Genomic DNA, 23,634 nt, shown 5'->3' on the forward strand with positions numbered 1-23,634 from the left:
AAAATCTACACATTTATGCTCCAAACTTTTTTTCAACTCTTAAATACACCTCACTAATTTTAAAATGTGCCTTAGGCTATGACAGAAGAAGGGTCCGCAAAATGATTACTCTGGTAAATGGAGAAAATTTATTAGTCGTGTGACCCAAAATATTGGAGAAAACATATAATTAATTAATATAAATCAGCAAATGGAATGCTCTTATAAATTTCACTTTGCATTTTTGTTTTATTTTTTGCCGAAAAGAGTTGTTCAAATCTTGTGTCAACGCTAATTAGTATAAAATAAGGCTGATTGGACTGAACTGTAAAAAATAATAAAATTAAGAATATATTTAGTTCAACGATCGTCACGGAGCTATGAAAGAGAATCACAAACACCGCAGTTTTCCCACGAAATTTAAGGTGTAGCAAACTCCAACACGTGAAATTTATTCGTCCATTAGGTGATTATTAACTTAATAAATTAAGACAACATTTATGTTCTAAATTTGTATTCTTAAGTGACTTAACGCGGTGATTGACCTGAAAATTGAAAAATTAAGCATCATTATTTGTCACACTTATAGCTATTATTTTGAGTTTGTTTTTCAAGAGCCGTATTTGGTGAATTTATCATTAAACATTGAACCCTCTTTTCTATGAAATGTTGAAATACGTTCGTAAAATTACATTTGGAAATGGTTTATTTATAGTATAGGGATCAGTACAATCCACACAATTTGCACACAAAAGTAAAACTTTTAAGGTTGAACTAAGAATAACTAAGGTTGGGTTAAGAATAAACAGGAATAATAAATGTTTTATTTTTGAGAAATGATTTTAACAATAAAAGAGAGCCTAATCAGACTCTTGCCTTTCGTGTAATTCACAGCAACTGTAAAAAAAAATCAAAGAAGATAGAGCATCAAAACATTGCAAGTTCAGACGATGTTTTATAAACGTATTATTGTTTGTTTAATTTTTGTCCTTTAAACTATTTTTTTTGATAAAAGTTTGTAATTAATAAAAATTCTCAGTGGCATAGATATTAAAGATTTCTAACTATTTTACCTTGTAGCTGATGTACCATTAAAAGTTATTTTTTTATTACGCTAAATGCTATTTTTTTTTTAATTGTAAGCTAATAACGACATGCAGTCTCAGCAACAGTTGAGTTATAGGGGCATATTTCTATGTAATTTGTTACAAAATGGTATTAAGACTATAAAATATCACAATTTATTAACAGTAAAATTGGAGTCATATATCTCTCCTACTCTGTTATTTTTATTTAAATCTATTTTAGTAATAGATACCAATTTGTACAGTGCCGAAACTTTCAACCAAATAAATTCCATCACTCTTCAGGGGTTCCGCAAGGGTCAATCTCGAGTCCGCTGTTGTTTATAATTTGTATTAAAACTGAATGCCTTGATATGCGGACGACCTTAAGTTGTCCTTGAAAGTTATATCTTCTGTTGGTTGTATACTAGATTACAAGATAATCTAATTTACGTAGTTGGTGTTCAAATAATAATGTGTCTTTTTTATAAATGTAAGCAAATATAAAATTACGTCTTACATTCGACGCAAAAGTACTCTAGATTTTAATTATAAAGTTGGAGAATCTTTCCAAAATAGAGTTACGCAAAGGTATGTGGATTGACTACATACATTTTTCATTCTGTGAATAATATAAAAAAAAAAATTGTGTAGCAAATGTTATCTAAATCTCGTATAATATGTTACTTAGATTATTTATGTTATTTCTCTTATTGTTTGTATGTAAGACCTACTAGTATATAATATGTCTTTATACTCATTGTTAGATGTCTTTAGTTTTCTGTTTGATCTTATCCTGTAATTGGATCTTTGTCCGATTAGGTATTATATTTCTAAATAAATCAAGTGTATAAAAGCAACTGTCAATCATGAACTAATAAGAGTGTAAACAAAAATTTTTTTATTATATTTATTATTTTAACTTAACCTTTCACATTGATTTCAGATATAAAAAAATATATATAAGTCTCCAATTTCAGTGACTAAACAAACATATTCAATAATGTGAATAAGGATACCTGTTTTTAGGATACCTAGAATAAACTTATCGAATGGCCTTCATGCTCTCCAGATTTGATCGTATCAGAGTTTTTAGTGCTATTCTATTGCAATTGAACATTTATACCTATTTTTCTTTTTGATATGCATCTGAAAGATTAAATATAAAGTAATATAAGGTAATTTCGAAAAACATAATTTTGTTTATATTCTTATTATTTCTCGATGTAATAGTTTGATTCGTTTATTCCTAGTCTTAATTAAATGGATTGCTTGTTTTAATGTGATTACACGTAGTAACGGAGTATGTTATTATGAATAATGAATCAATATTTGTTATGAATTAATTTTGAACTCGTTAATTACTATGTACAACACCTGATATTATTTATTAACAGTATAATAAACCAATAGTAACACTGATAGTATACATATGTACAAACCGATGCAAATAAGTTTGCATCTGAGAAAATACCACGTACAAATGTCTACTCGGCACGGCTACAGGTAGCCGCTATCGCAAATCGTCGCGCCTATGTCTTATTCCTTCTAGCCTAATGCGATCTTTCTCAATCTCGCTCAGCTCTGCCCGAGTCAGAAACGCAGAGGTTTTCTAGTTTATTTACGATTCGTACTCTACTGTACAGTAAAATAAATAAAAACACATTTTACTCCAAAAAATCTACTTTATATATATTTTCCTTATACATATATATTTTAACATTCTGAAAATAACACGGAAAATTTCAAGGCACGCCCCTGCCGCAGTAAATTGTTACAGTAGTTCGGATAATAGAACTTTATTGGTTTATTGTTTTCTTGGAATTGTATCTCATCAAATATTGTACGGGCTGTAATTAAATCAATACCCCAAGCTTCATCAATCTGCGTAAAAAATTTTAAGAACAAATTTAAATAAATCTGATATTTGTTTAATTTCAACACTTTGTATATTGAAAGCGAAGCGTTCTGCGATCTGTGTTTATTTGAACATATTTTTCTTATTTTCCTAATTATGAAGTAGGTATCTCCGGTCATTTACCTTATTGGGGTCATGTATCCCTTTTATTCACTTACCGGGGTCGTTAACTTAACAAATCATTTTTCTTTGAACTTTTAATCTGTTCACCCGCTTTGTTTACAGCTAAAACTAATTAAATTTAAAAAAATGTTTCATCTCAGTGATTTTAACTTAAACAATAAATTGTAGACATATTTAAAATATTATTCCCAGTAAAACTTAGACTCATACTTTTAGTAGGTGTTAAAAGTGACGTATACTTACTTGAAGAATGTGAACATAAACGGTAGTAGTCTTTTATATGTAGTCATCTTTGAGTATTACTCAAATGTGTATAAAAGTAAACCTAGGTAGGTACCCAAAACGAAAATATTGTCCCAGTTTATGTGTACGTCAAATTCTCCCATACTTTGTCATATTTTACGTATTTTTGGCATGATTCATCGGATCATAAGTAGGTTGAACCCACACTAAAGAAAATTGGAAAAAAATGGAGCATCTAAATATTTACTCCGTTATTGTTAGGATATAGGTGACTTTACATTCTAGTAGTTCAACAATAGCAGTATCTAGTCTTATAAATTTATTTAAATTCTGGAAATTAAGGGATATAAAAACAGTTATTAACTTATAAATAATGATCAGGATATCAGAAAAGATTACGACAAACTAAAAACATGAATCTCACTATCGTTAATACGATAATGCAAGGCGAAACTTGTTGAATCACTGTTTATTTAATTGTGACACTGATAATAATTAAACTTTGGTAGGTACATTTTTTTAGTTTCTCCAAAATCAAAAGAGTATGTTTGTGACTTATGAGGCAATGGTAACTAGTTTGTGTAGGTAAGCATCTTGAAAGAAGTTAATGATTGAATCAAACATTGACAAGTCAATTCATCATTTAAAAAATTAGATGTTCATTTGAATACGTTTCTAATAATATAACGGAAATTATCCTCTTTCCTTTTTATTTCATGTCACTGACAGATGCAGACACATATAAAAGTCACAATATTTAAATAATAATATCAAATAAAGATAAAATCTTTAATCCCTTCTATCGAAGATACATTTAAACATCATTGTAGAAAATGGTTTATTGAAATTTCAAATGAATTATCCATGCAAATATTTTATTGACATAAAAAATATTTATTTGAATTATTATCATTATTACAGTTCGTACAATATTGTTGAGATAGAATTCCAAGAAGACCCCTGCTTCACTTTTAATTAACCGCATTCGACACCAGAGGTAGAAAGACATGGCGAAGTGGCGTTCACCACAGTAGCTTGCAGTGTTTATTCTTGTTTATTCGTTTTTGTACCAGCGTGTTTATAATTGTCTTATCTTTCAGTTTATTTTGATTTGAACACTACTATGTTGTAAAAGAAATAAAACACATTTTAATCCAAAAAATCTACTTTATGTACAGGCTGTTACAAATTCGCTTCTCACTACAGGGATCTCGGAAAGGGTAAGAGATACGAAATAGCTTAAATGGGGGCAAAGTTGCGTAATCAGGGGAACAACATTATGCCTCTAAAAAATCAAGGCTGACATAATTAGTTTTCGAAAAATTTGAAAAAAAAATACGAAATTTTGGAAATCCAGTTTTGTTTCATTTCAGCCTTGTTTGAGCATAGCAACTTTTTGCCCTCTATCGAATGGTATGATCAATTTTTATATGTAACGTTTCGTCTCTCCAGAACCGTCATCAACTTAATTTTTTTAAATACGACCCTGAAAATTTTATTACATTTTTTGCAAGCCTTCATGACCCCCAATACTGCCTCAGCCCGAACCAAATTCAGACGTTTTATCTCGAAAAATTCATCTTCGATATATTAGTTCAAAATTTATCTAAATGTTTTATTTAGATTTCAATGATTATTGAATTATCGTACACTCTAAGTGTCGTTAGACGCTGTGACATCCACCTGGTTATTTAAACTATTACCATCACACGTTACACTAAAACATTAGTGAATATTGTACTTACAAAAATTACAGTAAATGTTCAAAAACCTTTCCGTTTTGGCAAATATTGAAAATGATGATAAGCATAATATGATCTGAATTTATTATACCTGTAACCGCAGTTGTGAAAAAGCATGTCGAAATTTGTTTGAATTTTGAGCATTCGAGAAACCTAGAAATAACTATGAGCACAGGATTAAAACTCTAATAATGTGTAACGTGTGATGGTAATAGTTGAAATAACTAGGTGGATTTCACAGCGTCTAACAACTCTTAGAGTGTACGGTAATTCAAGAAACATAGAAATCTAAAAAAAATTACTTTGGAACAAATATATTGAAGATGAATGTTTCGAGACAAACAACGCATCTGTTCGAGCTGAGGTAGCGTAGTATTGGAGGTTATGAAAATGTAATAAATTTTCCAGGGTCGTTTTAAAAGAATGAAGTTTATGACGGTCCTGGAGAGACGAAACGTTACATATAAAAATTGATTATGCCATTCGATAGAGGGCATAAAGTTGACATGATGTCAGGGTTTAGGTCCGGTGTTTTCGTTTTTTAAGTTTTACTCGAAAATCAGGTTTTTTTCGAAAAACATAAAGACAGTAGTAATTTTGAAGAAAATTGAAAGGCGAATCCGAAAATATTATGATTGTTACCATAAAGCAGTGGCGTACTATTTTATTTAGAAAAATATGCCAGCAATACCCTGTATCTTCGTCACTGGAGCTTCTAAATTTTAGGAAAACCCTTAAATTTTGGACAATGTTTACATAAATACATGAGCTCAATTTCAAATTATTTCATTTACTAGTTTTTAAATTATTTAAAGAAATTAAAATTTTTTTTAAGTTTAGATAAAAACTTTATAGGGAAAAAATTCACCATTTGTGAATCGCGCTGTTTATCGGAACCTTTTATCGAGTTTTTATTTATTAAACCACAAACACACATCCTTTAGAATTCTCCAGATGAATAATGCTGTACTTTCCATTAAATTTGAATACTAATTATTACAAGTATAATATTTGCTCACGAAAAAATTATTGTAAAGTAAAATACCTCGTCGACTTTAGAAGTTAAAAACCATAAAAATATTTTAATAATGTTTCGAATAAAAATATTTTAAAAGTTTAGACGTATATATTTACTATAATGATAAAGGTAGTAGATATTTTTAATTTTATACTTTAGATATAAAATTAATTAAATACATTTTTGTATTGCAATCGCTCATATCAGATTGATTGACCTCAAAGTTTAATGTTGCTATCTTGATTTTGTATAATATTTTTACATATGTATCAAATACAACATAAATGCATATTTAAAAAAATCCAAACCATTCATGCATCCGTCGAAGTATCATGAATCTGAAAATTTCAGATTTTTTCTGATTCTAAACAACAACAAAGATGGCATTGGGTAATTATGCTAAAATCATTATTTTACTATTGTTTTCTAAAAATGATAATGTTCGATAAGGTACCTTGTCAACAAGATAAACGACGCGTTGCTGTGTGCATGTCCTGGATCTACTTTTCCTCGTTTATATTGGAAATTTCTGTCGATCGTTATTACTCGTTCCATAATAATTACTTTAGCACGCATTATTTAGAAACTGCGTGCTCAGACAATGTCGTTTTAACAGTAATTAACTGGACTTTAAGTACAGTCAAATACATTCCATTCCAAAGAGCACTTCCTTGTCATTGTATTTGCGTTACGAGTTAAGCGGGTATCATACAGTTTTAAACAAAAAGTATATAAACAATTGAATATATACAGCGTTTTTTCATTAATATTACGGTTTACTGGGAAATCCCTGAGATCAAAATGGGGCTATTGAGCCAAACATAGTATGTATCTAATTCTTGCGATATTTTAAAAGCCACTTCACTAATGAATTTGAAAATTTCAGAAGTTATGATTTTTTATGGGACGAAAATTCAATAATAGTATTAATTTTGTACTTATTAGTCGAGAGTTATACCTTCCTAGGGGTGGGCTTTCGGTCATGTACGTGGTGCTAACAATAATACAATTATCAGATTGTTCCGAAACTATTACATCGAAATGAGGGAATTTTGAATTATTCAACATCTCTTAATAACAGAACACGAATTGATGTAGTCTTTACAGATTTCAGTAAAGCTTTCGATCAGGTGGATCATAATATTTTGATGAACAAATTTAAGTATTTTGGATTAAATCAAGATTTTACTTGAACTGAATAAGTTTTTATTAATAAATATAACTAATTATGTAAAACATAAATGTTTAAAATCACAGTTAATGTTACGACAAGTGGCGTGACTCAGGGTTCCAACTTGGACCCGTTTATATTTCTAATGTTTGTTGATTATGTTGTAAAAACTATGAATTCTCAAGTATTTTTATATGCTAATATTGTGAATATTATACATAACGGAGATGAATATCGCTCTTTGCATTCTAATGATATTTTTGTATTCTTGGAGTTAGCAAATAATTAGGGCGCTGCGGTAGCCGAAGCGGCCTAGGTCTGCCGACTGAGGCGGACCAGGACTGTACGGCAAAACCGTAGTGGGTTCGAATCCCGCATGGGACATGAAAATTCGAAGAAATTTTCCTGTCGTACCCATGGATGTTTGTTATTGTTAAGGTGGAGGGTAGTGTAAGTTAGCAGGCAAGAAGGGCCAAGCATGGCCTAATTGCTGGTAAATTTCATGACCTTTACCTTACCTTTATCAAATAATTAAGTTTAAATATAAGTAAATATGAAGGTATGACTACAAAGAAAAAAGATTCTATAGCATATTATTACAACATAAATGGTGTCTCTATTGACTGAACATATAAAAAATACCTTGGTACAATTATTGATTCTCAATTATCCTTTACGTATTATGAATATATCGACAACTGGTGTATGAAAATGCTTAGGTTTGTTTTTAACAAAACTAACCAGTTCACCAATATTGACTGTTTAAAAGCACCATATTATTCTATTGTTAGATGCCATTTTGAGCATTGTAGCACCGCTCAGTCTAAATTGTAATGCTCGTATAAAACTGAACAGACACAATCTAATTTGTGGGGTTTTTTAACACAAAAATAGTGCCTTTTAGTATATCCACAACGGTTAACATGTTTGTATAACAATTCAGTGAATCTAATTAGTTAAAGCCAGTTCAAGTTTCATCAATCTGCATAAAATCTCTTATCTTATCTCTCTCTATATATATAAAGGTATGGCTTTACACCCTAGATCGTAAGATCAGATCCTTAGTTCATTAAGTCTTTCTGACCCAAAATAGTCAAAGGTACGCGTCCCTTGATTTATGACATGAACTTAAAACATTGTGTATAGAATTTCAACTAAAGCAACGATTCTACTGGCCATTGTAAAGGGTGTCCCAAAATTCACGCAATAAGTGATAGAAAAAAAGGTTTCTAATTAGAAATTGTACATTTTTTATTGATTCATAAAGTATACAGTGTAGTATAAAATAGTACATCGGGTAAATGGACCCACATACACGGCACATACGCACTCTTGTCGAAATTTTTCATGAACGTTTTACATAAATGCTGCAGAATTTTTTCCTTCAAGGCGTGGATGGTCGTGGGCTTGTTGGAATAAACCTTAGACTTCAAAAAACTTGAAAAAGTCTGACGGTATTAAATCACATAATCTAGGCGGACAATTCTGATCATCAAAACAGGAAATTACACGACCAGGCAATGATTCACTCAGTAATAGAATAATGTTTCTCGTACTGTATGGCTTGTGACACCATTTTGTCGAAACCACATGTCATCTGCATCCATATATTGCAATTTAGGCACAAAAAACTGAATTATAGCAAACGCCATTAACTGTTATTGCCTCACCAGCCGCATTTTCAAAGAATGGTCCGATTATGCCTCCAGCCCAAAGTCCGCACCAAACAGTAACACATTATGTATGCAGTCGTTTCTCAATAATCACTCGTGGATTTTCTGAACCCCAAATGCCACAATTTTATCGATTAACGAAGCCATCAAGACGAAAATGAGCCTCATCGCTGAAGATATTTTTTTTCGAAAAATCAACATCCACTTGTTCCATAATCCATAATCCGTTCAACGAACTCTCTTCGTAGGCTTCATTTCGTGAGTCAATTGAACTTTGTAAGCATGAAGATGCAAATCTTTTGTGAAAATACGCTGTAGAGAGCTTCTCGAAATGTCCAATTCTTGACCACGGTGCCCAATGGACTCTAAGCAACAGTGTCACCAACTGCTTCGATATTTTGTGTTGAACGACTTGTTGAAGCATGGCCAGAAAGTTTAAGATCACTAATTGACCCTGTCTTCCTGAATTTTTCAGTTAATCTCTTAACAGTTGATGAAGTTAAATCACTATTCCGACCATATTATGTACGAAAATTGCGAACTGTACTACCAAACCTTCATTATTTTAAAAATATTACTCAACAATGGAAAGCGTTGCTCTTTCATGTAGTGCTCCATTTTTAATAACAATAATAACCCCTGTTGGAAATTAGGGCTAATAAATAAAACTAGAGACGTCTATTCAGCTCAGCGTTTATTGAAGAAGTGCTTTTTAGATGGGCTTATGATACATATTTCTACAGTTATCAATATACCTCTTTGAGAAAAGCATGGACCAAGCTCGGTCCTATAAGTAATTTTTGTAACCGTATATTTCTCATAATAGTCAACAACCCCGAACTATCAACTGTCACGCTCACTTTTTTTTTCGTTGGCAACGCTTTACGGGACAAATGGCGCAAAATTCAAATCTTGCTTGAATTTTGTGATACTCGATTTTAAAGAAAAAAAAGAAATATCAACTATTTCATGTAGTGGTAATATATTCTTCTCTTCAATTTGAATTTTGAGCCAGAATAACATAAAAACCGAATCGTTAGGAAAATAGAATAAATACATTTTTGGAAAACTCCGCTAACGTTAAAGTAAGTTTCTTTTACATTACCTAGGTCTATGTCAGTAAATTGTTCTCAAATATTAACCATGTGGAAGAATTCAGAGTAGACATATAAACAACTCAAAACTAAAAATATACGTCCCCGAATCTTATTGAACCTATAACAACCCACGCATCACGCGGAAGGATAATTTTGCAAATGAGGTAGATTTATATAATTTCTTCCCCTTATAATTTTATCATTGATAAAGTATTTTATTCATCCGATCATAAAGTACTAGACCGAATTTATTTATCCTTTGAGTGATTTCACGGTTTGTTTATTTTGGATGAAATTAAATAACAGTGGCTGTTATTTCTGACTTCGTTAAAAGTGTGAGGTATGAAACACTTCATTTGTGGGGCAGTGGAAGGTCACTGTTACGGGACATGCTAGATATTTGAAAACAGCTGTAAGATTTGACTTTTTCGTCACTCTTACTAACTTTGCATATAAGTATTTCACGTCAAATCGCTGGGGTCGTGACCGGACCATTTTTAATTTTCCTGATTTTTTGGTATTATTTAGTATCCATTTAGAGTAACTTTCTTGATTTTTTTTAAATTTTTATTTCAACCCCTTCAATTTTGGGAAAAATATTTTCAAATACTTTAGGTACCTGTTAAAAAAGGAGGAACCTTACAAACAAAACATTAACAAATACAACTTTAACCACTTGAACTACCGATATTGTTAAAAAGCACTACAATAACTGTTGAAAATGGCCACCATTTTCTCTAATACATAAAGGACCCCGCACAAACCTTATGGAAATGGATCCCCGGTGGATCTCTCTCAAATTTTGGGAATGAACTCTTCAGAGCATCCTGAACAAAAGTTCTCATGGGCACAAAACCCGGAAACCGCTCCCAACCCCCCAAAGTCACCCCCAAAGGTCGGGCTCATTATACGACACCACCAAAAAAAGTATCAGACCAACACATGCAATATATGGTTTTCGGTGTATTTTTAAGCGCTGGGTACGAATACGTCATCATTTTTGCTCTTGCACGTATCAGTCTTCAGCAAATCGCTGAAGAAGCTTCAGAAAACAAGTCTTCAACTAATAACTGAAGAAGCTTCAAAAACTGAAGAAAGAACATTGTGTTATGTAATTCACATGCGATATGTGCACTCCACTGAAGAAGCATGGTGTTCTTTCTTCAGTTTACTGAAGCTTCTTCAGCGATTAGTTGAAGGCTTAAGGTAATTGACCTGAGAGTCGTGCTCAGCGTACAAAAATACACCGGGAACCACATATCGCAAGTAAATCACAGGCCACAATCTTCAATCTTCTGAAGCGTTTTCAGCGATTTGCTGAAGACTGATACGTGCTAGAGCAAAAATGATGAGAAAGATGATGACGTATTCGTATTCAGCGCTCAAATATACACCGAAAACCATATACTGCATGTGTGGGTCTGTTACTTTTTTTTGGTGTGGTATAATGAGCCCCTGACCTTTGGGGGTGATTTTGGGGGGTTGGAAACGGTTTACGGGTTTTGCGCCCATGAGAACTTTTGATCAGGATGCTCTGAAGAGTTCATTTCCAAAATTTGAGAGAGATCCACCGGGGATCCATTTCCATAAGGTTTGTGCGGGGTCCTTTATCCTCCGCCGAAAATCATTTTTTATGACGTTGCATTTATTATTTATACGATTCCATGAATGTACTTCAGATACAACCGGTGTAAAATAAAAAATAAACAAATTCTTTTGAAGACCTCCAGAGAAAGAAATATCGTTTATTCAGATCTGGTGATCTTGGTGGCCAATTTTCTAGGCAATTATTATTTCCTCGTCCTATCCATCTATTCGGGAACTTCGTACATTAGCACTAAATGCGGTGGAGCACCATCGTTCATGAACCACATATGACATCGTCTTAATTGCAAAGGTAAATCCTCTAATAGCCCAGGGCGAGTATTTTGTAAAAAAAAAATAAATAACGTCTGACAATACCAGCCCACACGTTTATTTTAAATTCATTTCGAAAATGGCGAGGAATTATTGCATGCGGATTTTCATTTTCTGATTCCACTTCGAGTGAAACAGGCCTCGTCCGTAAAAAGAATCTTCTCGTGAAACCTAATATTCTCAAACAAAATGAAATTACAAAAAGTTAATCTTTGGCCTAAATCTTGGGGTAACAATTGTTGAATATTTTGGATATGATAAGGATGAAGCAGATTACGTCTTATAATTCGATAGATCATGGCATGTGGTATATTAAATAGTGCTGAGGGTAATTTTCAATACTTCTTGAAAGTCGTACTTCATTTATTTTCATGCCTTTACTGCTACTCCTTCGTTGCTGACTAGAAATGATCCAGTCTCTCGAGCTCTCCTCTCAACATTAGCAAAGGTCTCCTGGTGTGTAATCAAANTTTCTAGGCAATTATTATTTCCTCGTCCTATCCATCTATTCGGGAACTTCGTACATTAGCACTAAATGCGGTGGAGCACCATCGTTCATGAACCACATATGACATCGTCTTACTTGCAAAGGTAAAACCTCTAATAGCCCAGGGCGAGTATTTTGTAAAAAAAATAAATAATTTTCGCTATTCAGTCGGTTGGGTAGAATAAATGTCCCAAATAAATAACGTCTGACAATACCAGCCCACACGTTTATTTTAAATTCATTTCGAAAATGGCGAGGAATTATTGATGTGGATTTTCATTTTCTGATTCCTCTTCGAGTGAAACAGGCCTCGTCCGTAAAAATAATCTTCTCATGAAACCTAATATTCTCAAACAAAATGAAATTACAAAAAGTTAATCTGGCCTAAATCTTGGGCTAACAATTGTTGAATATTTTGGATATGATAAGGATGAAGCAGATTACGTCTTATAATTCGATAGATCATGGCATGTGGTATATTAAATAGTGCTGAGTGTAATTTTCAATACTTCTTGAAAGTCGTACTTCATTTATTTTCATGCCTTTACTGCTACTCCTTCGTTGCTGACTAGAAATGATCCAGTCTCTCGAGCTCTCCTCTCAACATTAGCAAAGGTCTCCTGGTGTGTAATCAAACGATCAAGAAATCTTGTTTGATACGACTGTACACATCGTCGTCAATTACCCTCACAAAACCCCAATACTAACAATATGTCAACTTTCTCACGAAATTTGCGGAAATGCAGGCATTTTCCAAGTCGATGGAATAGTACGTGAAAATGTGCAGTCTTTGTAAACGTCAAAAATGACACATGAAATCATAGCCTACTAATCGTAAAACTGCATACTTTAGTTTTTGTCCGATTGACGGTTAACAAAATCCCAATTTTCTCAAAAACCGTTATTTTTTCGAAAAATTTGTAAGCGTAAAAAAATTTTTTAAATTAAATTTCTTATAACACTTATATATATAATAATTGGCATACTGATAAAAAAAATCGATATCATTTATAAGGGCGCCCTACCCCTAGTCCCGCCCTTATGCTTCCAACAAATTCATACCAATTAAAGATAACAATAAACGCAAATCGTGTACCAAATTTGGTTGCTCTAAGTTAATACATTGCTGAAATATTATTGTTTTTCAAAATTTAATACTCATCTTCAGAGGCCAATAGCTCTTCAATTGTACATCCTAGAAAAAAAATGTTACATAACAAATCGGCATATTTTAAGATCCTCTACACGTGCCTGCTCTGTGTCGGTAGAGTTATGAAACACCCTGTATATAAAATAGGAAAATATTCTTTCCTGATGAAAAAGTGACCATGGAATACTAATAACATTTTGTTTTTTATTTCAGATATCGCAAATTAGCTTTAAAATGGCATCCAGACAAAAATCCGGACAATATGGACGAGGCAACAAAACGATTCAAGGAAATATCTGAGGCTTATGAAGTACTTTCTGATGGTAAGTTACTTTCTAAGTAATAAAACACTAGAACTTACTATTAATGAGTATAAAATAATGTAACATTATTTTGAGGAAGATAGACGGTTCAAATCTTTGCTGTTATAATTTTATTAGTCACAAGGCGACCTGACTATACTTGGTATGATGTAGGTGGTACCCTTGCAAAGTGTGGTTCCTACGAACATGAGCAAATATCGCTTTCATATTCACAGAAACAAAATATGCGACGTTTCTAGACGATATCGTAAAGCTTTTTCGGCTCTTATGACAAACCATTGACACGACAGTATTTTTCACCCCATGGATTGTTTATTTTTAAACCCATTTAAAAATACTTCGTTTGTGTGTAAAAATAACACACGCATATGTGATAATGACGTAGCAATTGTAGAACTGACGCGAATCGGTAGAGTTGCTGCCAGGAGCCGAAAATTTGAATTGGGACTTTGAGTTTCCACATTGCCTTAATATACAAATTGCATTAATTTCTAAATTAAAATTTTTTAATTCTGAAGTTAATGGGAACACATTCATTGTATGTTTGATTATGCAATTTTCACGTAACTATTTTCTACAGCAGTTGTTTTTACTCCCAAACAACAGTCTTGCCAAGTGCTATTAGAAAAATTCAGTACGCTTGTCTAAATTTATATACATGTATTCGTCAGGTGGTTGAAATTTTATCTCTCCATAAATTACAAGCAACACATGTCTATGACTGGAAAATTATTTTGCATTAATAAACGATCTTTCTCAAGAATTAAGTACATAGTTTTGAAAATACTAGTAACTTTCTTCGCGTTATTGAGTACCTGTTTAAGGTTTGGTAGAGAAAATGTGTTAATTCATGATAAACTTTACAAATATGAATTTGAGTATTTGTTTCTTCAAATACCAAATGGGTAGATATTCTTCAATAGTCATTTGCTTTGCTTAACTATTAGCACCAGCCACTGGTCGTACCATTCTAATTTTTTCAGTTTATTTTTTATTTTCACCTTTATTTTATTTCAGTTTTACTCACTTTCAGCTTGTTGTAAATTTATGTACCTTCACTCTTATTTTTTGGTCTAATTTGACCGGACTATTAATAGTATTTAGAATTGGATAATAGACAGAATTCTGATTATACAGAGTGTAACAGTGACGTTGCGTCAATCTTCCAGGACTGATTGCGTCAAAGCCAATATTTTTTTTCGAAGATAGAGGCTTCAAACATGATACAGTTCTGTTTCCTTTCATAAATAATATTTATTTGCAATATGGTGCATATTAGTGGTGAAAAATAGGCTTAAATGCAATGGTGCACTTGCTCATTATACTGGTTTTTTAAAGAAAATGTCGTACAAAAGTGAATACGCCGCAGCAGAAAATTTAGCCAGTTCGTAGCCCCGACCTCAATCCCTTAGATTTTGAATTGTAGGCTTAAAAGATTTTGTTTTTAAATAAAGAAGACATTGTTTCCCGCAAGGACCTTCTGGCAAACATTCAAGCGGGAATTAATGCCATTGGGAAGAACAAAGAACGTATTTTAGTCGAGTAAGACAACAAGTAGGGGAATAAGGAAATGTATTGAGGTCAATGGTGAGCATTTCGCCCACTTATTAAATTTGTAAGTATCATTGTTATTACTGTATTATTCCCTTTATCATAAACAAGGCATATTCTAGTAAGACATCTTTACCACAGTATACAAAAGAAGTCACAAGGCAAAGCGTACGTAAGTTAGTGCCGGAATAATATTAGTAGTAGTCGGAAAGCACGCTACGGCATCGAATTATTAAAAGTGGGAATATATCAGAATCGGAGCAGTTTATCTATATCAAACACGTACCTATTCCTTTTTTTTAAATATCTAGCCGATCAAATTATTTATTGAAAATATAGATAAGACTTTGCATAAAAATATTGCGGGGAAAGTTAACTATACAGTAAAGCTAAATGATAAACAATCTACTTAAAATTATTTATCAAATCAATTTTTTTTTGTTGTCATTAGTGTCAGCTTCACAAAACATAGCCTATTTAGGTTAGTGGCGGAATAATACTAGTAGCGGTCAGAAAACACGTGCAACGGCAACGAGTTATTAAAGGTATCAAATATATCTACTACCTATTTCCTTAAAAAAAAAAAATCAGCCTTGCCAGTTACACACTAGACAATAGTGCCATAAAAATTAAGTTCAACTTCGGATTTCTCAGTATTAAAATTTTCATGTTTCGAGTTTCTGCACTATTTTCATTAAAGGTGTCTACATTATTATTATTATTTAAAATCAAACATTAACGCCATCGTAAACCAACAACATTTTACTGATGCATGTTTGGGTAAATGGTAAATCCTATTATTTTGATGTCTATAATTTACAGTTACTCTATAACCAATTCATCAGGGATCACCTTGTATATTTCATAGTTGAAACACATGTAGATAGAGTTACAGTGAGGCAACTACACTGTAGTAAATTTGAAGTACGTATATATATATATATATAAAATTGATGATAATTAATCAGACTTTCACTCTAGTTTTTTGTTTATTTTGCGAGTGTCCTGAAATGTAATCGTGTTGTTATATTTGAAATGTAAAAAAAATGATGGGGTATCACATCTGTTTTAGTATTGTTAGTCTAATTGTAATAAATCCGCTGTTCAAAAATTCGTGGCAAATAGAAATATTTTAATGGTAAATGATGTTTTTTTTTTGTATCACCTAACTGCCTATCTAGTTCTACCTGATTTCATGTTACCCTCCATAATAAATATTATAAATCGATAATCGACGTGGCGAAAAATATGACCTTAATACATAGTTACCATTTATTTAAGCTCATCTTTCACCTAAAACTTTATTATTTATCGTACAAGTGATCTAAATTCTGACAATCATAACACTTAGCTACTATGTATTCAGAATTTATTTAAAATTATCAGTTTTTAAAGCTTTTCTTTAATTCTATTTTCTTGGAAATATCGTAATTTGCTATTATTTAAAACTGTTGTACTCAGATGTCTGTTAATTTTTTGCAATAGGCAGTCTTCATCAATTTTATTGTATTTATTAATATCTACATTGACTCTGGACTCATAATACGAACACTAACTGTTCTATTAAATCAGTCCGTCAGAACGGACGTTCAAAAGTAACTAAAATGATTCTATTAAATAATAAGTGACATTAGACTTTAAATTGTTTAACAGGACGTTTTAATTCAAACCATTATCGAAAATAAAGATTTAAAAGTACCAGCCCTAAAATTAATTACTACAATTCATAAAATAGTTGCTTCCTGAGAATATTGTCGCAATGCTGTGACTATTTCCACCTGTTTTTGATAACTTAAAAGAGACATTTTTCAATGCAATATGCATAATACAGGAATGTTATTTCGTTTGTCTCGCTGACAATTTATTTTTCTTTAACACACATACTTAAAAACTATCTGTGTAGTTTCATTGTTTAAATTAGTCTGAAATTCCGAGGTTTGGTATGCACCTTTTGTTTTGAAACCTGATTGAAATTGTGAGAAACTTTGTATTACATAACTACACTGTTATTGTCTTCCAAAAGAAAGGCCATTTACCTAATACCGACAAAAAGTTTATCAAACCGTTTACCAATACTGTTTACAAGTTTTTTTATTTAAAACATTTACGCGTCAGTAATTCGTTGGGTCCATCGTAGATTTAAGCAACCGTATGGTTCGCATTTTTTTACTACACTTTCTATTACATGAACACAACACAATCCATATCTGATATTTAGATACAGCTACCTGATTTTAATTACAAATGAATTGTTTTTCTATAAGCAACTGTAACATTGGTTACGCATAATTGGGACAAAAAAAATGTATATGGATCTCTGAAGGATGAAATTAATAAAACAATTTGAAATTTTTAATCAGTAGCCATGAGATTTTGGAATGAACCAAATAGCAGCGGATTATTAATCGCGCTTGTTGACTAACCATCATCCTTTGGCTTTTTTATATGGCAAAGACCGCTTACGCTAAACTGGAAGAATTAGACCTTGGCAACAGGTCAGTACTCATATCGCGTTATGTCATCAATTTATTAATATATTCTGTATTATTGAGTACAATTCAGCAAAAGTCGTGAAATAGTTCTATTATTGCAAACAGTTCCCACGTGTTACGCCTATTAATATTACCATATTTCTTAAAAGAAAAGTTGCTGCGAAACTTATATAGACAATAGTGTCAATAAATAATAAAAGCAACGTATCCTGTATTTTTGTTTCAAATAGCTGCAAATTACTGATTTAAATTAAAAAAAAACAGTACTAGGTGTCTTAGACAGTATGCTGAATACATCGACTATTAACAATTATATACGAGTAGGTATATCAAAGTATTTTCAGTGTTTTAAATAATATTAGTGCAACCTTGAATACTATCTTCTAGGAGTGAGTAATCATGCCAGTACTCAATGATTATTACTAGGAATTATTACACATTTTTGCATATTAAGAATTTCAACTCAAAATGTAATACAGGGTGTCTCATAATTAACTGCCAACCCTGAACAGACCGATTCTATGATCAAAACTAAGTAAAAAAGTTCATATGAACATGGGTCCGGAAATGCTTCCTAAGGGCACAGGGACCCATTGAAGAGGGAGGAATGGAAATCATTTTTTTGCAATATCTCTCAATCGCGTTGTGATAAATGAATGAAATTTGGTATACACAGCTAAATTTTGATGAGCAATTTGATGGACTAATCCATTTATTTCCACAAGGTCCATTGGGGTGGGTACAGGGGGCCCTTGGTACTTTGCGTTTGTAACTTTTTCATCTTTGACTTTTTAACAAATTGGACAGCAAATTTCGTTTTCCCGCACTGTTTTACGTTAAAAAGGTACTCTTGTTTCAAATCGTTATCTTTAACGGTTTCTGAGAAAATCGCTCTTGAATTAATCCCACTTTGGTCAATTTCATAGTAATTTAAACAACTCACTCGCTAAATATTTGTCAAACAAAAATATTTCAAATATTTGTATATGGCCAAAATCGATAGCATTGGATACAACCAGTGCTTCCAACGTGAAATATCAAAATTCCTCAAAATGCTCTCTTTCTCCTTATTTTTAGACAAAATCGTCACAAAATACCACATGTTTTCCTATCGATAAATGAACAGAATATGTATCATTTATTTTTTTCAAATCGCGATCAAATAATAGCCAATTCCGTTGTAGAATTTTTTAAATCAAAAATAGTGTACTTTCAAATCATGGTCAAGAAGTCAGAGCGAATTCGTCCAGTATTAAAAATGTACAGAATGCAATATTTTGTCCGTTGTCCTGACGAGTACCAATAATCCTTGCAAAGAACGACAGGATCTGAATCCTCAATAAAAACACGTGTTAATAATTTTCTTCGAATTTTAAGGAATTCCTCACAAATTGAAAGAGCTGGTTATGATCATACATATGATATACATATGTAAAATATGAGCACACGACACAATTGTCCGCAAGTCAACCATTTGTACCACTGAGGCTACTATGTAGAGAGCAATATACGGCGAAACTTGCTTGAAGTCGATTAGATTCGTTTTCTTTGGTGTGTTTTTATTTACCGTCTCCTTGAGGATCCAAAGTGTGTAATTTGTATAACTGGCGAATTTTTGGCAAGTGAAGAAATGCTTTCGAATGAATCGACATGAAGCATCCACACGATACGACATTTGTTTACGTTTGACAAATATGTGCACTCCCGCAAATCTACACATATTCGTATCATCGACGGTGTTTGCCACCTTTTCACATAATGAAGTAATGTGGTAATTTTGTATGAAATCATTGTTTATCATTTAAAACATATATAAAAGTGAAACGAATTTAGCCGACAGTTCTATCGTGCTATATATGCCTTAACTGCGCTATCTGTAATAATAATTTCAACTAATTTCTTACACCACTGTCCTCCTTTTTACTAATAGAGACAGACAGGAGTTACTTAAATAAGAAGTTTTCTATAATAACATATCAATAATAAAGTATGTCACAAGATGGCAATGGCGTACGATTCGAATTGAAATTTTTAAAATCATAGAGAAATAAGAAGTTATTAGCGATATCACTTGTACAGTTCGATTAACTTTCATTGCAGAATAGTATTCAGAGACAAAACTTGAAGCATTTTTTATGCAAACACAACCCGCATTTGTTTTTATTTGACAAATATTTGGCGAGTGACCCCATCATCCGAAGCCAGTTTGATACCACTTTCTTATGCATCCTACGTACCCACACTGTTACAATGAGCAATCGATTATGTTTCAGTTACCTGACCCTACTGTTATAAAATTGGAAAGTGATAGTGATGTAATTATTTAATAACTCCAAAAACTCAACAAAATTAGTGAACTTATAGGAAACATTATTTTAAAAAAAAAATGTTGAATACTTTGCACTGTCAATAGACTCTTTTTTTTCTATTTTATGTACAGTACATATGTATATGTATATTTTTATAAAGTGTAAGTACTTATTGTTAAATTTTGACCTTGTTGGATGCAGCTTTATCATATTATTTGTATTCAAAGCACTGGCTGACAGCATCTCACACTTTTTTATGCCTCTTACACTTCTTCGACTTCCTTTTGCTTTTTCGAATACTGATCAGCGTATTATGCGTGTATGTCCTTTATGTGGTAACCTGTATTTTTGTATCTGAATTAAATTTCTCAGTGGATATTATTAAATATGAAAGGTATATTTTTATCGTCAATCCGGTGCTTGTGGAATATTAGATAAAAAGTCTGTATTATTACCCAAATAATTTCATCAGCTTGTTTGGACGTTGAAAGTCTCTTGGTTGACCAATTTCAATTTCATATTTCAAAGTGGTGATGAAAGTGAATTGTAGGTATATTCAAGAAATCAAGAGTGAAAATGTTTATTTCCCTGATCTTCTATGAGCTGTGTGAAGTTAACATCGAACTTTAGATAATCAAATTTTTCTTTAATGCACCCCTTTAGTACACAAAATAACAGTGGTACAAACAGGTACAATTAGCATTAAAGAAAAATTCGATTATCTAAAGTTCGATGTTAACTTCACATTGCTGCAGAGCAGGGCAATTTAGTCTATTAGAGAATGACTATTTTATAAAGTTCCGTTTTTCGATGAACTGCGTATCATGAAAAATAGGTAATAGGAAACATACAAAAGGTTTCAACCAATGTGGTTGCAAAAAGTTCAGAGAATAAAATGTGTCTCAGAGATAAACATACTGTGTATTTTCATAAAAACAAAAATTTGGGGAGTTATCATAAAAAGTAGTTTTATATCAAAATATATGTGAAAAATATTAAAAGTTTTAAGTGAACCACCCTGTATTACGAAAAAGGAAGAAGGATCTTCATAAACAGTTTTTGTCCTTAAGATCATGCAGGATTCATTCTCTAAAACAAAACACAAAGTTGTGGAATTATATTGAATAAGAACACACCATCGGAAATAATTATTTTCGTGTAATATTAATAACATTGTACTAACAAGTAGTATTTAGTAGGCGTAAATGTTATTTTTATATAATTCAGAGAATTACTTACTACCCAATTATGTACTAAGAAATATAGTTGAATAATAGTTACTTAATGTAATGATTTTTGGCATTATTTAAATAATATTAAATGAAATTAATGTTTTATCTTTTTCTGGGATTTTCCACAATTTTATGTAGGTAGTATCTTAAACAAATGGACAAGCTTTAATAATGATTCTGTCACGTATTAACAAAAAATCTTATAGTCGCACATTTATAGATTCATATTCGAAAACAATTCTTTTTCGAGGTTTCAGTTGTAAGTTTTTTGTTTCTCATTATATTTGGGTAGTTCTTGGATAAAATCTATGTTCTTTGAAGCTATACGTATATTTCTACTAATGTGTTCAATTTACCGATTGCTGCTTTGGGGGTTCGAAAGTAAAGCTCCCTTGACACCCAAAACGTTTAACCTTTTTTTTAATTTTTGTAGCCGTTTTTAAAACTTTCATATTTTTTTAAATGAAAAATGTATACTTATTTGTTATTAATGCAACCAATCGTTTTCAAGGTAAACGTATTTTAACGATAAAGATACCATACTATTTCCAACATACCTTAAAGTAATTAAAATGAAAACAATAGACTCTTTTAGTGCGACGTCACATATTTAGGCAACCCGCAACAAATTGTCATAGTTGAAATTGTACAGACCGAATCTGACCCTTGTGTACTATTTACATAGATACTATAAATTTATTTTTACGAGGATTTAGAAGTATTTAAGAATAACCAACAAGCGTTTCGTAAAATACACACTTATGTGCTTAAAACTTACAAAAAACGATATAAAAGTATATTCCTAAATTTAAATAAAGTAAAAATTTAACATTAGCCGCATTATTTCTAATGCGCATGCTGGGAGAGAATAGTCTCATACGCAGGTGAGATCTTGTTGATATGTCATCGCACTCATCATTAGCGGTTAGTGGTTGCTTTTCTGTATTACTTTTTTGGTTTTTCCATTTGCTGGCCATGTCTATAGTAGACAAATTGGTGTGAGCAAAGATGGCAAGAGCTGCCATGTGATGGCATGTATCTAATATGGTTTTGGCATATGTGACGTCACTACTAAACAGGTCTATTGGTTCATTATATAACAAAATAAACACACAATGTCAAATAGCATTTAATATTATGTAATTATTTTGCTGCATAAATAACTTTGTATTAATATATTTATTACCGTTAAGATATGTCAAAAATAGTATGGTGTCTTAGTTGAATTTCGAAAACGGTTCGTTGAATCGATCTTATGAAAGTCGATATAACTAAAAAAAAGAAGCCTATAAATTTTCTTGGGAGTCGAGACTGCTTAGTAAATTAATACTTTATTGGAAATAGCTTCAGATAATATTATCCAAATTTAATGAAAAGCATAAAAATTATTACGAAAGCTAGGTTTTTAACTCTCATCTTTAAATATAATAAATCTATAGGCCCAAATAAAATAAGATATTATAAAAGTTACCGTTATTTTTGCGTTACTCGAATCCGAGAAATCACCTACCATTTACTGAACATCCTGTATAGTACCATATTTATCTGTAAAAACTGTGCATCTTTGAAGAAAGAGAAATTTGTATGAGCAAAGATGGCACAGTTGAGATTGAAAATCTCGAAAACTACTTAATCGCACCTCCCCCCACCACCAATCGTACTGATTTTTTTTGGTACAAATAAAACTCCAAGAACTCCATATCCCCACAATATTATGAAACCAAACAGCCCTATCCTGAAATTCTAAACTCATAAGCTTCTAAACTGAAAACTTGGCTGAGGTATACCATAGCGCATCACGATATTTAACTAATGTGGATAAGATTACAGATGTATTTGCGAACCGAAAAAACATCGACTAGAATTTGCTCTTTGAAGCGACTTTTACTTGTTTGTTACATTGTTTTTAAGCAATGTGATTCCTGTTATAACTAAATGTGCCAAACAAAAGATCAAAAAGAATGAACTAATACAGGTTAAAAATTTTCTGCTTAAAAATGTTTCTCAGTTTTCTTTGACTGCGTAACCTTTTTTTACTCTTTTTAGATATGAACCGTAGAAAAGCCCCCTCCCAAATTTATTTCTAGGTCCGCCCTGTATCATAATGTAAACATAACACGAAAGAATAAGTTACATGAACCTTCT

The 23,634-nt window shown here is 31.8% G+C and overlaps 1 protein-coding gene across 2 annotated transcripts in view; it reads left to right on the forward strand.

Annotated features, from left to right (window-relative positions):
• Window positions 1-23,634, forward strand: part of LOC108903369 (dnaJ homolog subfamily B member 6-A) — an 83,743-nt gene that overhangs the window by 35,628 nt on the left and 24,481 nt on the right. For both annotated transcript variants that reach the window (XM_018705523.2, XM_018705532.2), the window contains exon 3: window positions 13,796-13,905. In XM_018705523.2, coding sequence (XP_018561039.1) covers window positions 13,796-13,905 — 110 coding nt within the window. The remainder of the gene's footprint in view (window positions 1-13,795; window positions 13,906-23,634) is intronic.

The sequence above is a fragment of the Anoplophora glabripennis genome, unplaced genomic scaffold (genome assembly GCF_000390285.2).
Source record: "Anoplophora glabripennis isolate ALB-LARVAE unplaced genomic scaffold, Agla_2.0 scaffold12, whole genome shotgun sequence".
NCBI classification, from domain to species: Eukaryota; Metazoa; Arthropoda; class Insecta; order Coleoptera; family Cerambycidae; genus Anoplophora; species Anoplophora glabripennis.